A 17,772-nucleotide genomic window follows, 5' to 3' on the forward strand; every position below is an offset into this window, starting at 1 on the left:
ATATTTTATTAATTTTGAGCATTTCTGTTAGTATATTTATTCTAGCCTATTAGGCATTTAATTGACTAGAAATTGTCTTTATTATTGCAATCTCTATAAAACTATTTTTAATGGAATGGAATTATGACATTTTTACTGGAAGAGTAACATAAGTTCTGTTAATAATAATAAGAACCTGTTAATTAATGTTTGTAATTAATAATTGGTGTCTAGTTGAAGAAAAGTGGAAAGGAACCCAAAGCTGCCGCTGAACTTGTACTTGGAGGAACATCTTATAAAACCAAGGCAGGAGCTTTTACCATTAATAACAATCATGCAGTACTGTAAAAGTTATATGGCATATATTTTAATCTATTTGCAATATTCAAATATATTTAAAAATATTTAAATTCCTATTTCTGTTCTATAAAGGTGTGTGATCGTTCAACCTCTCCTCACTGGAATGAAGCTTTTGACTTTCTGGTTCATGATCCCAAAAAGGACATACTTATCATTAAGGTAAGGGTACTGTGGTCAGAAATGCAATTAACCCTTTCCCCGCCAGTGTTTTTTTTTTTTTTTTTTACCAGCTACTGCTGGCATTTTTTATCTTTTCACAAAATGTTCATGGCCCCCCAGACTATTTTGTGATATGAATATCTGAACATGCAATATGAAAACAGAAAGAACAGAGCCTCTGCTTTTAAACAAACAAAAGCTTCATGCCTTCTTTTACAACACTTAAATGTGGGTAAGTTTTATTAAAATAAAAAACATTTTGAACAAAAAGCTTAGAAAATCATGTTTTTTGTTAAAGACTACATCCGGATCAGATTCAGAATGATGATCAAAACATAGACCCTAGAGTAGGTCACGTCCATCAACACCCCTAAAGCTTCACAGTCATATCCCTCTTTCTGGGTCGACATGTCATTTGGTAATGTTAGGCAGTTTTGATATATATGCTGCTTAATGTTTGATGATTGCTATATTTTACATGTTCATAATCAATGCTTTTATCATTTGTTTCTGCCTCTTTTTCGCCTGTGTTTTGATCTGGAGATTCTGTACACTTTCAGAAGATGCGTAATAACGCCCCCTATTGTATAACAGTGAAAACATGCATTGCCGAAAATGTCAAGTCGATGGCGGGGAAGCGTCGCCATGAATGTCGGAAAATTCCGTCAATGGCTGGGAAAGAGTTGAAAACTATTTTGTGAAGATTACATCCAATAAAATGATGCACTAAACAACATTCAGCAACTGCAAAATAAGATCATATATATTTAAAATTGTCATTATTGTATGCACAGTGCAGGACCTTAGTGTCTGTCTTGTTAAAGTCGGCATGAAATGGAAGTTGTGATTGTCTTTTCTTCCCTATTGTGATGTATATTCAAGTGAAACATCTTTTCAAATGAGAAAAGAAATGTAAGGCGGGACTTGATTTTGTCCATGAGGAATTGATTGGATGGGTGTGGTTTACTATTGGTGGATCTCATGTGAGTGACAGATAGTCTCGCCCTCATGCCAGTGAACATGTCATTGGAGAAGAGAAGAGGTGTTGTTGCAAGAGGGAGGGGAAGTTATTTCGATTTTAAAAAAATGGTCCACGGATAAATCATTTATATCAAATACTGCAATATTCCATAAATAACAAGAACATGCTAAAAATACGTCAACAGTTATAAACTATACAATAACTAACTTGCTCAGCTAGACAGTAGTTGACATGAAAAAGAAATCTGATTTTAGAAGACATTTTTTGTTAATTCCGCTCTAGCGCACCTTGTGGCAGCAATGAGATAGCAACAAGCATTTGTGTTGCATTACGATTTTTGTTTCAGACCTTAACTCACTTTTGATTTATTGTCATTCTGTGCAGTTCTCAAGTGCCTGGGATCAACCCATTGGCTCATTGGTTCTACCAATCAGAGAGCTGCTTTCAAAACCAGATCTACTGATGGACCAATGGCTCGATCTGGATGGAGCTTTACCACAGAGCCAGATTCTACTCAGGGCACAGCTGAAGGTTAGACAACATTATCTTCAGTGGATCTGAGCACAAGATGTTTTGTTTCAACTTCTTAGAGAGTCAAGAAATAATAGTCTCAATGCTCTAACTATAACCCACATGTTCTGTTCTATCCAGATCTTGGATTCAAAAATGGCAGCCTTAGTAGCCATGGGTTCAGGTCCTGTTTTGAGTAATAAGCTGACGGCCACCACTGGACAGATCAAAATCTCGCTTTCCTTCCAGAAACAGCTCACAGTGATCATTCACGCATGCAGGTCTGGTTACTTGTGGGTTGTATTCGTGCTTATATTGTATAGTGTATAATGCTGGCATGATTATTAACCTGTTTGAGCAACCAAGAAATGTTTTTTCAAGTTTATAAGTTGTCTGTGTAAGTCTAAAGTTTGCAGTAAAGTGAGGACACTCTGTGTTTTTGTGTTTTCAGGGGTCTGGTTACATCATCTAAGGACAGTGTAGACACCTACGTCTCCCTCATTCTGCTGCCAGATAAAAGCAAGGCCACGAAAAGAAAGACGAGTGTGAAGAAGAAAAACCTGAACCCAGAGTTCAATGAAAGGTATGGAGACGTGTGTGTGTTTGTTGTTCATAAGTAAGAGAGAATGACATTTAAGTGAATCCTAATCATTCTGCACACTGTGTATCATGGTAATAGCTTAGTTTTGCTTTGGAGTACCACTTAAATACTGTGGTGTATGAATGAGATAACTCTTTAGTTCCATACATTAGAATACTATAAGGATGGTGTGTCTGATTCATCTTTAAACATTGTGTTGTGTAAGTCTTTTGATTTAATGTTCTCAAATGTGTTTTCATTTTCTATCCTAGATGTGAAGTGGTTTTAAGTGGGTTTTATAAGTCCTTGACCCAGTGTGTGTCATAATCTGGAACGTTCTTCCGTAGGTTTGAGTTTGATATGAGTGCAGAGGACGCTCAGAGACGAGAGCTTAGCATTTGTGTGAAAAACGCATCCTCGTCCTTCATGAATCGAGACAAAGATGTGATCGGCCAGGTCAGTCCGCATTGGTTCACTTCAGCTGTACAGGAATATACTGCAAAAAATCATTTTCATACTCAATGTTTTTGTCTTATTGTCCATTAAATATATCTAAACATTCTAACAACAAAATGTGCACAAAATTGGGTAAGATAAGACTTTCAGAAAATATATATATTTTTTCTAGTACTTTTTTTAAAATATAAATCTAACAAAATTTAAACTTCGTAAGATTTTTAAATGTATTTTAGATATTTTTAGATATTTTCACTGGAAAACAAGACAAAAAAAATGTTTTTCACTGTGTCCTATGACTGTGCAGAATTTAATTTCATATAATTTATTTTAAAAAATATATAAAATTAAATAAAATATCGTTTTTATTTGATAAATGTTGAAATGTTTATAAAATAATAATGTATATTTTTTAATTTTATATAATTTTATACATATATATATATAAATTTAATTTTCATAATTGAGTTAATAATATTTATTTAATGTAATATTTAATTTTATAAAATATTTCAGTGTTTAATGTATTGTTGTTATTCTTGTTTTTCAACATGACCAATGACTTTGTGCCACTAATAATTTCATTTCAAATAATTTATTTAATTTATATATTTATTTAAAAATATATAAAATAAATAAAACGTATATTATTTTTGATATCATTGAAAAAATTATAAAATTAAATATATATATATATATATATATATATATGCTTTTTGTGATTGATTTCATAATATTAATAATATTTATTTAATGTATTAATAATAATAATTAATAATAATTTGTTGAAATAAATATTTTAGTGTTTAATGTGTTGTTGATTTATTCTTGTAGGTGCAGATAGACCTGGGACACATTGACTTAGTCTCTGGAGTCACAGAATGGTAAGTTTTGAGACTGTAAATACACAAACATACTAATATTTTCATTAAGCAACAATTCCTCATGGAATTATATTGTGTACATGTATGATTTATTTAGTTCTGATATCTTTGATTAACTTCTTCAATAGTAGAATGTTTATTTTTGGATTAACTGTTCCTTTAATTATCTTCCTCTGTCAGGTTTGATCTAAAAGAAGAGCAGACTAACTGAACACAGTGCTCTTGACCTGAGCACTTCACAGCAACTTTAAACCTCTTCCTGAAGTTCATCAGGTCAACACCGCTGCTGTGTATCGCTGCCGATGCTTCCCTGTCCTCTTTTTTTTATATATGCAACTTCACATTTCCTCCATCTATTTATCAACAGATGATTTCCTAGTGACTAGTTCATATAAAGAATATGTGTGAACATATCAGTGTTGCATTGACAAATCAAGGTTAGAGTATTATATCAGTGATATCTTTATGTCAGTATCAGATGATTGAATGTTGACTGTACGTATTGAGATGAATGTTGAGCAGGTGTCTAAAAAGGGTCTCGTCTTCCTGTGCAGGTTGCAGGACATTGCATTTGTTTAAATTTAGAAGGAAAAGGATGTTTTAAAAAAGGGTTTCATATGTAATATTTTTGTTTTTCTCTTATTGAAAGTGAATACGATAGTGGGTATTGTCTAAACGTACACATTAATGATAGAATATAATTGACAGAACTTTGTGCATCAAAACAATAAAGTGGTTTTATTTAGACAGCCTGTAAGAAAGTCTACACATCGCCACGTAAAAACTATTTAATTTGACTTTTATGGTATTCCCATTGCAGATCTCCACCACCGTAGTGTTGCAAATATCCGCTGTTTACACATTGATGTGGCTTGAGAGGCTTCTGTAGTCTATTGTGATGCCCATTATCTATTAACTTGCTTTTTTTTTTTTAGCCAAAATATGTTATTGAAGCTTGTTTGTTAGATTTTAGGCTTAGAGTTATTTTCTGGTCATTTTTATGATTCTTATTTTCAGTCATTTACAGTATGTTGCCAAAAACAGATTCCCACAGTTATAAAAAAAAAAAAAAAAAAAAAAAAAACCCTGGAAACAGCAGGGAATTTAAATTAATTTCCAGGCCTGCAAAAGCCATGGAACATAAAATGTTAACATCATGGACATTTCTATACTGAGTGTAAATAGACCAAACGCAAATGTCTTATGGGCTTTTCATGATTTGTTTCACATTTAAAAAAGTTCATCTACAAACACTACCTTTCAAAAGTTTGGAGACAGCAAGTTTTTTTTTTTATTGATCAAATAAATGCAGTTTGGTGAGAGTAAGAAACTTCTTTCAAAAACATCTTACCAGCCCCAAACTTTTGAACAGTAGTGTATTTTTTTTTAAACTTGTCATTTGTTTTACTTTTGAGTTCATGATTTGCATTCCATTTGTTTTGTTACTGTTCATGTTACTTTTATTACCACAATTTTCATATTCTACATTAAACATGCTTTAATGTGTTAAGATTTATATATGCAAATCAGTAAATACCAAAGAAACAAACCGTGGTAAAGACAACCATGTTCAGCTGAAATGCACTATCCATACTGCCACATTTCTGTATAATCTCACATTCACAGCTCTCAATAAAAGGGTTATAGCATCAGTATGTTGTCAAAAGCTTTTTATTGTTAAACTGTATAAGCATTACTACATAAGAACCACTAATAAGACCTACTGTGGAAGTTAAATGATTTTTACTTAATAAACCAGTCTGTGTTGATCATGCACAGCTTTATTGATGCTGCAAGGAAACAAATTCTACATTTGTAACCATTTAAAGAACGCGATCTTATTTTATTTGAAGTGGTCTGTGAAGTGATTGATTTAGATAAAAGCAGCTAATCAACAAGGTTTTTTATCTTGGTATTTTACAAAAAGAGTGTGACAGGCAGTTCATACATGAATATTACAATGACAACACGTTTCCTCATGGCATGAAGGTAAGAGTGCGTTTCTCACTGAAGGGAGACATAATCAGCCTTCAAACCATCTCATATTGACTTCCAGGTCCATTCAGGCATCTTCTTGCAAATATCCAAAGACTTCCAAACCATTTCAGTTTTATGTGAGACTGGAAAAGAAGAAATAACAAGGTTTAGTCTGCCTTGAAACAAGAACAAACTTTGAGATATTAGTCTTTAGCTTAAGATCAGCTCATTTTATAAGTATTTTCCCTTAGATATACTATATGTACTTCCCTCTGGACTGAGATGTCTCATGTGAAGTTGTCATCACATACCTGTCGATGAGTGAGTCTCTCATAGTAGTTGCGATGGCGCTGGGCTGCGTTTCGCTCAGTCTAAAGACGCTCTCGATGACGGACAGCTCAGTGCTCGTGGTGTCCAGTCCACAGAAAGCACACCAGTCGTTCACCACCATACCAGCAGCGATCACCTCACTACCACGATTGATCGTTCCAGCCTTGAGACAGGAAACAACACGTTTATCAATTAGCCAGCATCAGTGTAAAAGAACTACATTTCTTGCAAACATACATGAGGGTTTCCACCAAAACACAACAGCCACTTCAGTTTAGGGTTTGATGATATAGTGAATAATTGTGTCCCTATTAGTCTACAAAAATTAAGTAATTTTACATACATTTATAGACAAACACTGATATACAAACACTAAGTATAAGAAATAATACTGAATATTTACGCTACTGTTCAAAAGTTTGGGGTCGGTAAGATTTTTTTGAATGTTTTTGAAAGAAGTCTCTTCTGCTCACCAAGGATACATTTATTTGATCAAAAATTCAATAAAATCAGTAATATTGTGAAACATTACGATTTTAACTTTTCTATTTTGATACATTTTAAAATGTAATTTGAATTTTCAGCATCACTACTCCAGTCTTCAGTGTTACATGATCCTTTAGAAATCATTCTATGTTGATTTGCTGCTCAAGAAACATTTCTTCTTATTATTAAAGGGGACCTCTTATGCCCCTTTTTACATGTAAAATAAGTCTCTGATGTCTCAAGAGTGTGTATGTGAAGTTTTAGCTTAAAATACCCCACAGATCATTTCAAGAAGAGGGCGGAGCTTCAAGAGCATACTTGCTTCAGCTTACCGGCATCAACAAAACAGGACAATCTCACACACTGAAAATGTCAGAAACTGTCAGTAGCGGTGTTATATATTATAGCCTTATACATTTTAGAATCAACCTCTGTGTAAATACCCTCATTTGTAAAGCAGTCCGGCGCAAAATGATTGGCGCAAATGTATAAGGACTTTACCGATTTTCTTTCCTTCGAAAATTAAATTTAACCACAATCTCCTCAGTGACTCAGATGGCAGGAGTCTATGGAGACTCTTATGCGCATTTGTACATCCTAAAATACAACACTGGTAATGCCTCTTTGGCACAGACATTGTACAACTCTTGCTGCTACAGCGAGGATATAGAAATGGCAGACTATGTGCATCTCACTCAGGGCTGAGTCTATGCCAATAGGGCAGATCATCTCTGGCTATGGGCGGGGCTTCTCCCTACAATGCCGCCATCGTAGGGGGGAATCTGAGTCAGCTCATTTGAAGAGACAGCTTTTGATTTATGGGAATTATAAAACGAGTGAAAATGAGTGAGTGGATTTTTACCATTATAGGCTGGTTGTTCCCTCACACTGCGGACACACATCAGTGAATGTTGCATAATAGGTCCCCTTTAATGTTGAAAACAATTGTGCTGCTTCATATTTTTGTGAAAACCGTGGTTCTGTGTGAATGGAAAGCTCAAAAGAACAGCCTTTGTTTGAAATATAAATATTCTGTAACATTGTAAATGTCTTTACAGTCACTTTTGATCAATTTAATGCATCTTTGTTAAATATTCTTACCGACCCCATACTTTTGTATATATATTTTGAGTATATGTAACAGTTGTGCAGTAGAATTTCATCAAGACAATATGATTTTTGCTCCTCAACTGATTCTCAGATATGACAGAACAGTCACTCACCACTAAAGGCACTTGCAGGAGTGATGAGAGTTCATCTTGATCTTCTATGGAGGTTTTGGGGTGGACGAGGCCTCCCTGGTTACTGAAGGTGCAGTAACTACCCACAAGCACCTGCTCTGCAATCGTCTGCCGGAACACTTCCACCTTTAGAGTGTCTGCAAGAATCTCTTCTGTTTCCTGAGGATAATAATGCCCTAAACTTAATACAAAAAAAACATGCAAACCAAAACTGTCTGATGGTTTCACGGAGCACATTTTACAGGCTTTTTGGAGAAATATAAAGTGTTGAGAAATCATTTAGACCCATTAAGACCATTTACAGTTTGGAGAAAGTGCTGATTTCGTACAGTCTTCCATTAGGGAAGTTCTTACTCTGTCAAGGTCAGGATGAACAAGAGCAACATAGTCGTTACAAGCGATGACGTTCCCCAGTGCAGAAAGACGCTCTTCTACTCTCTGAATCCGCACGGGGTCTGGCAGGCTGTTCCTGATGTGCTGTAACTCTTGATCTGTTGTGTTGTTGGGCACCAAGAGACCATGACGATTTCCTGGATCCCCAGACAGACACACGCAACATCTATTATACATCAAGTATGAGGACAGAAAAAGACAGCAAGACCTAATCTGACCTAGCTTGATATTTACAAAGGTTACATTATTTACTGAAAAGTTCTTGTATTTTAATCAACTTAAAATAAATGGTGTTAATCCTGCACAAATGTATACAAACATAAAATAAATTGGATTAGATAAATGCTCTTACCCACACACATTCTGCCAATGATTCGACATCCTGCTATAGAAGCATGAACAACAGGTATTGTTTCTGACAGTTCACCTTCAAAGACACTGTGGGGAAAAACAAAAAGCATTTCAAAAAGAAAATTAAGAGACCATTGCAAAATTTGCAGTTTCTCTGTATTTACCATTTATATGTATGTTTAAGTCAAATGAACATTTTTGTTTTATTCTACAAACTACTAACAACATTTCTTCCAAATGTCAAGTAAAAATGTCATTTAGAGCATTTATTGCAAAAAATGACTACTGGTCAAAACAATAAAAAAGATTCCATGTTTTCAGACCTCGAATAATGTAAAGAAAACAAGTTTATATTTATTTTTAAACAACAAGACACTAATGTTTTATCTTAGGAAGAGTTCAGAAATCAATATTTGGTGGAATAACCCTTATTTCCAATCACAGCTTTCATGTGTCTTAACATGCTCCCTATCCGTCTTTTACATTGCTGTTGTGTGACTTTATGCCACTCCTGCTGCAAGCAGTTTGGCTTTATTTAATGGCTGGTGACCTTCCATCTTCCTCTTCATTTCATTTCAGAGGTTTTCACTAGGGTTCAGGTCTGGAGATTTGGCTGGTGTTGATCTGGTGGTCCTCCATCCACACCTTGATTGGCCTGGCTGTGTGGCATGGAGCATTGTCCTGTAGGAATCGTATTGCACTGTTGAGTCACGCGTCTTTCACAAAGACAGATCTGCCCGATTCTTCTCAGATGAGTCCAGTTTTCAGCTTTGCCCAACACCTGGTCCTCTAATGGTTAGACAGAGGCCTGGAGAGGCCTACAACCCACAGTCTCTCACACCCACCCCAGTTGTCATTTTCTGCAAATAAATGCTCTAAATGACATCATTTTTATTTAAAATTTGTAAGAAATGTTGTTTATAGAATAAAACAAAAATGTGCATTTTACTAAAACACATACATATAAACAGTAAATCCATAGAAACAGCTAATTTTTCAGTGGTCTCTTAATTTTTTTCCCCAGAGCTGTATATAGTAAGGGCAGATATTTGGCCACGTTGAGATAATCAGTACTTACCTGTAAAAGTTTTCTGAACCGCCAATCGCTACCAAGCAATATGTATTTGTGAGCTTGGCAAAGCATCCAATTTCATTATTCTTTTCAAATGACGCACGGACTGCCATTCTTCTGCTATAGAGCTGATCAAAGCTGTCTGAAACTGATGAGAAACAACATTTATATTGAGATAATAATTACTCATTAATTTTCTTATTATCCTATCTTTTCTTATCATCCTAAATATTACTGAAAACTAAAAAAAAAACCATGATTATAAAACAAACATCTGTAACATATACAGTAATATATAAATAGATTGTATTGTAAGTTGACATTGGGAAGTTCTACACATGCCAGTTGTTTATTTGGATTTCTTTCTTTCATTGTATTTCTCAACAATGAGTTTTTGATCTATAATAGAAAAAAAAGATTTCATATATCAATAGAAAATTATTATAACGAATAATCATATTTCTAAACAGCGCAAGGCTTTTTTTTTTTTTTTTAGGCTCAACAGACGGATAAAGCTTTTTATTATAGAAAGTTTTTTTTAAATCGCACTTTTTTAAGCATATAGGTCTCTGTGGCACCAATATTAAATAAAGTAATTCTCAGCTAAACCTGCAGGTTAAACAGGTTGTACGTAACTTTAATTAAAACAGTACTAGTCGAGGTAGTTAGCAGTCGGCTAAATTTAGTTATTTCAACTTCTCCAGGCATTAAACGCTACCAATTATGTGACCTCAAATATCAACGCAGCTTAACAATACATATTACATCCTAAATGTAATGATTTTACAATAAAATTCATGACAATTGCAACAGTAATCTTATATTTACCGATTGTCACTGTGGAGAAACGTGGAAAGCTCTAAACCACGTGTTCACTTCACTTCCCTGACGTCCTAACGTGCTGACGTGACGTCAACGCGTTACGGTACGTGATAACCCAAGTTGCCATGAAAAACACTGCTGCCTTTGTTTTTATTCTCAAGTGTATCAAGTTAGATCCTTATTCCTTGAACAACAAAGGATTTATATTTGTAATATAAAAAGGCTTTTTGTATTGAATTAGACACAGCATTTATATCCCATTTATATCCCTATGTACAGACTATTTCTGTAAAACACTCAAAAAAATAAAAATTATTTGATCTGATAGGTTGCGAGGTCTTATTTTTACTGAGTATATTTTATTAATAATAGTAATAATAATAATGCAACACACAAACAAAAAGAAGATAATAAAATTAATAAAACCATAATAATACCTTGTAAAATTAATGAATTTGAATTGCTTTTTAAATTGTAAATTGTTAGTGTATATGTAGTATATGCTGGCTTTTATAATAACTTTATAATAACATTATACAATATATGAATAAAATAAATTGAAAATAAATATTTTAAAATAAGGAATTAATTACATTAACTAAAAAGAAAATACAAGTCACTTTTGCTATACCTTATTTCATTATATATATATATATATATATATATATATATATATATATATATATATATATATGCTGAATTATTGAATTAATTAAATAAAATGTATTCTGTTGTCTTTTTAAATTAGCACATTTACATTTCTATAAACTGTTGTTTTCCAAATGGCTTAGACTGGCGAGCCATGTTGTTTTTGTCACCCACTACAAACCTGCATAGCAACAGGACACACCTCTCCTGGCACGGTGGATTTGTAAGCCAATCACTATTGAGTTTCAGTGTGACGTCGTTTTTGTTGACACTTCCATTAGCTGGCCACCTGCGAAACGTCACCGCAGCAGCGCGCTCCCGTGACCCTCGACGTCCACCCCGAGTTTTCTGCCTGGAAACATCGCGAGCTAATCGGAGCTGTGAAAACGCAAGATTCCAGTGGTTGGAGGCGGCGTGGGGTAAAGTTTTGCCGTGCCTCGGCTCGTTAACACACTATTGATCTGTTTTTGTCTCAGTCACAGTGACAAACACTCCCTAGGCGCTTGCAGCGTATGCAGTTTTTGCAGTGTCTTCAATACATTGCTGTCCTGTTAGCGATGATGTCTCTCTTTTGAGGTTCTTGCATCAAACTCAATCCTCTGCAAACAGTTTTGTGAGACAGCTACTGTACATTATCATAAATATCTTGCTTATGAAGTCAGGAACGATAACTGAAAAATAAACAGTGATAATACCATGTTTTAATTTAGATCGATAATGGTGTTATTTTAAGTACATCAGAGTACATGAATATGCTAATATTACAGTATGATGGTATAAATCACTGTACCACACTGTACTTTTTTGTATTGGATTGATACTGTAGAATGTGTTTATACTGATTAGAATGTATTTTCAATATATCATAATATATTTTTGCAACTGTCAATGCAAAACTAAGCTAATCTAAGTCTAATGTATTTTATTAAAGAAATGGGGTCGGATCAAAGTACCAGTTCAGCTGCTGACCAGCAACAGAGGAATACAGGCGATCTGCCATTCCAAGGTGAAGCATCTTCATCCAGTGTCCAAACTGATACTGGTCCTCCTGAGCCCCCGGATCCAGACCCAGACACTGACCTGCCCCAATGCCGAATGTGCTCCAGAAAGGTAGACGACATGAGCTTCATGATATCCTGCACTAACTGGTACTAAAGACCAGAGACGACTATATTGCCAAATTCATTGTGGGACAACAGAAGACATGGAGACGCTAGAGTTGCAATGCTGTTGAAATGGGTTTGATGCCATGCAATATGTCATGCAATGTGCTTGAAGACATCAAAGATAAAGTTTTGGCTCATGTAACCTGTCCTTCTTTACAGCTGTGCACTTATGTACTGATTGCTTTGTGTTAAAAAGCGTGTATTATGTAGTTGATATCAACTTGTACTAATTAAAATTTCACTGTAAAGCATTCATCCAGAAAGCACCAAACACTTGACATTTATGTAATTTTATTTTATTGACATTTCTTTGAACATGGTGATATTAGATACACAGTGTAAAACTGTAGACTGAAAACCGTAAATAAAAATGACTCATTGTTCAAAGAATTATAAACAGGATTTAAGAAATAAAACTTAAATCATATCTAATATTAGTAAAGCAACCAGTTTAAGATCACTCTCATTCTTAATAATCAACATTATGCATGACAATGTGAAATCATAGGCTACCATTAGAGTGAAAGAAAAATACAAAAGGTCTGAAAAGTTTCAGTAAATCTTTGTATTTACATGACCATTTAAAACCTGGACGAAGCTGAGCAGACAGCGACATTTGACCTGTAAATCAGAAAATATCAAAATTCCAAGGACAGAATCTGAATTTATTTAAACCAGAGAGTGAGACGTTCACTCTTAAATTCTTGTCAAAGGGAAAAAAGAACCAGTTATATACACTAATACAGTAAATTCCCCCATGGTCAGTCAAGAAAAAGAATAATAAAAAACAACCGAAACAAAAACGTTAAAGCTATCTCAGATAAAATCTCCATTAAAATTAACCCTCTGTAATTAAAAAGCGTAAATACAGTTGGTTCCTTGACTACCTCTGATATGTTTGTCCTATTGTTAGTCTCATAAAAGGACCATAAAAAACAAAAGGCAACAGCAGCTCGGGTTTAAAGTGACTGTTGTCCAAAGCCACGATCATACCCATTAAAAAGAGGCAAATTACCAGAGAATTCCTATTTACGTATATCTCCCTGTACAGTTCTGTATTTTTTATTTATTTATTTTTTTTCTGTGCAACTAATGTGGTTATAGGCATGGCTTCACCTTGATTTCAAATTAAACTGTGTAGAATACCCTTATGTCTCCTTTAATGATAAATAAATAGCTTTTCATATGATAAGCCTCTATCTTTACAAACCTTTCACGTGACCGTACGACAAACATTTCTAAAGATATCCACCTTTGATAAATACACTTTAGTTCTGTTAAACATTTCACTTCTGACTGCTAAATGTTCAGTGTGTTAATATATACACATAATACTGGCTTACGCAGTGCTCTGTTAGCTTCAGAATTCCTCATGAAATGGCATGGTTCTTAACTTAAATGTCCTGTTTTTTTCTTTTCATAATCAAATCCTTAAGTGATAATAGTGCAGATTAGAAGATAAACATGTCTGCAGACCTTACTCTGAGACACTTGGTCACGTCATGCTTTTTTATTAATGCATGAAAAGTGTTCAATGCCCTCCAAAAGGCATTTGAGACCAAAATTCTGGAGATGTTTTGAATGGCATAGAAGATGCGACGCAAGTGAAAATGCATCTGGTTTTCAGGTTACATCTGTAAATGTTAGTCATCCCAAATGGAATTGTGGCAGACCTTTGGGAATGCACACAAAACTCAGATGTTAATTGCCAAATCGGGCAAATATAGAAACTCATGGAAGTAAACAATATTGGGTTTGCATATAGTTCAGAAATAGTTTCATAGAAACACATTTATGTGGATTGCAATACAAATGATCAAGATTCATGATGTGACCATGTGTAAATACCTCTAGAGTTTATCCATTATTCTGTAAATAAATTGGAATTTGACATTTTGATCCTAATCTACTCAGAGTACTTAAGCAGCCTTGCCACTAGAGGTTTCTTCCATCACAAGACATCCTAATATTGATAAAGAACATACATTAAAACTCTGAGCATTTGAGCTGCTATATAAGATGTCAGTCATATATAAACACATAAAACCTCTTAAGTATGGAACACACTATTGTGCCACATTGTCAAATTCAGTCCATGGCTTATTAGAGTAAGTGGTTTTGCTGCCTCTTATACCAACACCAGCTCATCGGACAGATTCAAAGTTGAGGAAGACAATTGGTGATGCACAGTGTGTTCCATTAAAAATACCACCCAGTACTTCCTGTACCTGATACATTAGATCACTTCACGGCCACATTGCTTGTTGTTTGCGAACAGGTGCTCTAGATTCAGAGCTGACTAATAAAAATGCTTGTCTGAGAGACAATAATGTTGAGTCTTTCCCAAGTGGGCACAAACATGTAAAATCTGCTCTAGTTTCATGCCACTTCTCTACCCACGATCAAGCTGCTCGCACAACAGATCCAGAAAATGATAAGAGAAGGAGGGCAACAAAAAATGTGCATTGTTTTCACTTAGTAAAGGCATTGAATAATATATCAAGGGATGTGTTCATGTATCCACTGTTGAAATAATGAGGTGGAAATCAATGTAAATGAGCAGTGTTCAGTGTGCCATAGCGGACTTAAAGACAAGGCACAATGTCTTAAAGGGGTACAGTCACGTAGCCCCTCCACAGTACTACTGCATTGAGCTAATTCGACCAAAACACTATGCTAAATATACATTTTTTCCACCATCTTCTAAAACATTCCATAGTCAATCATTATACCAAGCATTCTTCTAACAAAAAAGTACCACGGTATCATGTATCAAGGTACAATGATAATACAACAGCCTAAAATCGCACAGCGTATGACCGCCTTTAATCATTACGTTCTCAAACATTTCCTTTATGCACATATTTGCATTGCATTGACAGTTTGCTGTATTTTGTCTTTCAAATCAGTGGTTACGTGATGGTTCCCCTTTAAAGAAGGCCCAAAAGCTTTAAAGACCACACAAAAGAGGGTGAAATTTTACTTTGGAAGACGACAAGTTTTCTCATACCCACAAAACCTTCAACAGACGGCAGGACTATTCAGAAAACATTCATGTTGGTTGAAATGTATTACAAAGTAGATGATCTCCAAGTGGTCGATCGTTTGGGTAGATGTATATATGGCAACTACAAAAGTGACGTAATGTCACAAACACCATGCCAATGAAGCCAGCTCAGTGTAAAAATATGGTAAAGCTCGAATAGATGCTTAAACCACTGGTGGAGACACATTAGAAACCTAAAAGTAGATGCCAGGTAGTTTCTGTTGCAGATTCATGCTCCATTGAACTGTGAATACAATATGTACACGATTCTCCGTGGAATAAACAAAAAGTGGCTTTTTTGTAGCTAAAAATGCTCTTTCCACAGAGAAAAATAAAATGGATTTCATTACATGCAACCTAAATGTGTTAAGGCAAAAATATCAGCAAAACCCCAATATCAAATGATAAACCATGTGCTAAGTGAAGCCTTATAGGGAGTCTCGCCAAATCTACCATCTTAACATTGTGATTAAGATGCTACAAACCTTTAATATATATACGCCCGAAGCTATGTCAGGTTAATCCAAAAAGTTCCATTTGAAATTCTGAAAACATCAATTACATCTCAGCTCCTTCCAATGTGCAATGTGTCATATCCAATCCCACAGCAGATGAGCACGAAACGTGTTAATATGGTACAGTCAGACACACTTCACTGTTAAATAGCACAGTCGAACCAATAAAAGCACCCGACAGACATTTTTGAGCTAAGTGTTAGACAATCCACACCGAACACATGAAATTGAAGTCACTTCAACGCAAGACATACAGCATATTACGTTCATTCGAAGAGGACGGATGAACCGTTGAGAGATCATCTCCTGTAGGCAATGGGAACAAAGCTATTTCATTTTCTGATCTGTTCATTGTTCATGTTCCTGCCTGGCACCAGTGTTTCAAATATTACACTTGGTGAAATGGTAACACGGTACAAAATGGTGGGAAACATGACAAATAAAAGTGAAATATAACATAGAGATTGCAAGAAATCAGGCCTAATCCAAAACAACCAAATTGTGCATATTATGACACAAAATGACTCTCTTACAAAGACAAGTGCTGTCTGATCGAAAAGAAAACCTCTTTTGTTGCCGACTGATAAATACAGCAAAAGAAGAAAAGGAATAGAGTACAGTAGCAAGTGGGAGGAGGTGTAAAGACTGCCCTAGTTATTCTAAATCATTCTTCCTACTCTGTGGAAATAGGTAGGCAGCTGAGGAAAGAAAAAAAATGCAAACAAACATTCAGACTGATGTTATGAAGCTAATTCATTTGAAAATAACCTCCCTTAAAAACATGTTGCAGTCTTCGAGGAGTGCTAGGGGTGAACCTTTTACCCCGTAAATGAAAAAGACTGCAAGAATTCCTTGGTATTCTTTTCTATGGCCTTTCTACCTACATGGTTTTCAAGTCATTTTTTGTCATTTTGCTCATTTAATTTCTTTGATAATACTTGAAATTCATGTACAAGTTTATGTTGAGAACGAGACAAGGATTTGCTGGCGTTTCGCAAATCTGCGGTTCTTCTGACTCTCCTGGAGAAGAGAAAGTGATGGTCTCGGTCAAAGCTGGAGTGTTGGTTTCTCAACCGTCAAGACTTCACCTGGTTAGCGTAAGGCCAGGGCATAACTTCACATGTTCAATCCCCAGAAGTTTTGTCCGTTGGGCTCATGCTAAAAAATTGCAATATTTGTTGTAAAGTTCTGTCTCAAATGGGAAGGAAGAGGAAACTCCCTTGCCTCGTCTTTTGTTCCCATTCTGGGACAAGGTTGTTCAGAAAACAGGCACTGGTCAAACCTCAGCATAGTAGCCCTCACTTATGTTCTCAAGCATTTGGGGTCCATCGCACCCCTCGGTCCGTCATACCCACTCCTGCACGGGGTGTTTGTAGTAGGTCACGTGCTGTTGGACGTTTTTGTTCTTGAACTGGAAGATAGTATATACAAGGACCAGAATGCACAGTGAGAGGATGCATGGGATGACCACAGCGATTGCGTTTACAGTGCTGGGTACGTCGTTAATGGCGACCATGATGTCGACATCATCGTGTGGAAGGTGACGGTCCTTGTTCTTTTCTACTTCCGACTGATCGCAGCCCATCCAGTCTTTGAGGATGGATTTGGGGTAGCCTGGCTCCACCGTTAACTTCTGGTTATCGAACTTCCAGTAATCCTTTCCCTTGTAAAAGTAGGTATAAACTAGAAAAAAATCAGAGAGAAACAAAATAAGATATTAGTACATATCCATAACCAGAACTCATCTACTATTGGTCAACAAACAGATAATCCCACCCTCAAACTCACGCCATTGGTTGAGTGAATGCTACTGGT

At 35.3% G+C, this 17,772-nt stretch overlaps 3 protein-coding genes and 1 long non-coding RNA gene across 5 annotated transcripts in view; 2 read left to right on the forward strand and 2 right to left on the reverse strand.

Moving 5' to 3' along the window:
* esyt1b (extended synaptotagmin-like protein 1b) overlaps positions 1-5,562 on the forward strand; it is a 30,225-nt gene extending 24,663 nt beyond the window's left edge. For both annotated transcript variants that reach the window (XM_051896573.1, XM_051896574.1), the window contains 8 exons: positions 214-285; positions 412-498; positions 1,865-2,011; positions 2,132-2,271; positions 2,442-2,573; positions 2,918-3,026; positions 3,861-3,910; positions 4,091-5,562. In XM_051896573.1, coding sequence (XP_051752533.1) covers positions 214-285; positions 412-498; positions 1,865-2,011; positions 2,132-2,271; positions 2,442-2,573; positions 2,918-3,026; positions 3,861-3,910; positions 4,091-4,121 — 768 coding nt within the window. In that variant the 3' untranslated portion in view covers positions 4,122-5,562. The remainder of the gene's footprint in view (positions 1-213; positions 286-411; positions 499-1,864; positions 2,012-2,131; positions 2,272-2,441; positions 2,574-2,917; positions 3,027-3,860; positions 3,911-4,090) is intronic.
* Positions 5,563-5,565: 3 nt separating this feature from the next.
* Positions 5,566-10,736, reverse strand: eif6 (eukaryotic translation initiation factor 6). The gene is made up of 7 exons (XM_051896575.1): positions 10,589-10,736; positions 9,767-9,908; positions 8,690-8,775; positions 8,299-8,474; positions 7,927-8,103; positions 6,199-6,380; positions 5,566-6,030 (listed from the first exon to the last, which is right to left on the reverse strand). The coding sequence occupies exons 2-7, from the start codon at positions 9,871-9,873 to the stop codon at positions 6,021-6,023; spliced, it is 738 nt and encodes a 245-aa protein (XP_051752535.1). The 5' UTR covers positions 9,874-9,908; positions 10,589-10,736; the 3' UTR covers positions 5,566-6,020.
* Positions 10,737-11,442: 706 nt separating this feature from the next.
* On the forward strand, positions 11,443-12,680 carry LOC127514538 (uncharacterized). Its single transcript, XR_007930667.1, has 2 exons — positions 11,443-11,649; positions 12,162-12,680. It is a non-coding gene; the product is annotated as an uncharacterized LOC127514538 (long non-coding RNA).
* mmp24 (matrix metallopeptidase 24) overlaps positions 12,677-17,772 on the reverse strand; it is a 35,063-nt gene continuing 29,967 nt past the window's right edge. Inside the window, exon 9 of the mRNA XM_051897462.1 lies at positions 12,677-17,640. Coding sequence (XP_051753422.1) covers positions 17,303-17,640 — 338 coding nt within the window. The 3' untranslated portion in view covers positions 12,677-17,302. The remainder of the gene's footprint in view (positions 17,641-17,772) is intronic.

This window comes from Ctenopharyngodon idella, chromosome 6 (genome assembly GCF_019924925.1).
Source record: "Ctenopharyngodon idella isolate HZGC_01 chromosome 6, HZGC01, whole genome shotgun sequence".
In the NCBI taxonomy this organism is placed as follows: domain Eukaryota; kingdom Metazoa; phylum Chordata; class Actinopteri; order Cypriniformes; family Xenocyprididae; genus Ctenopharyngodon; species Ctenopharyngodon idella.

What these genes read in the sequence shown, in the direction of transcription:
- eif6 (XM_051896575.1), bottom strand. Translation starts at nt 9,873, where the DNA reads ATGGCAGTCCGTGCGTCATTTGAAAAGAATAATGAAATTGGATGCTTT. An exon ending in GGTTCAGAAAACTTTTACAG is followed by an intron (nt 8,776 to 9,766) that starts GTAAGTACTGAT and finishes TTTTCCCCACAG; the next exon opens with TGTCTTTGAAGGTGAACTGT. An exon ending in CATTGGCAGAATGTGTGTGG is followed by an intron (nt 8,475 to 8,689) that starts GTAAGAGCATTT and finishes CTGGGGATCCAG; the next exon opens with GAAATCGTCATGGTCTCTTG.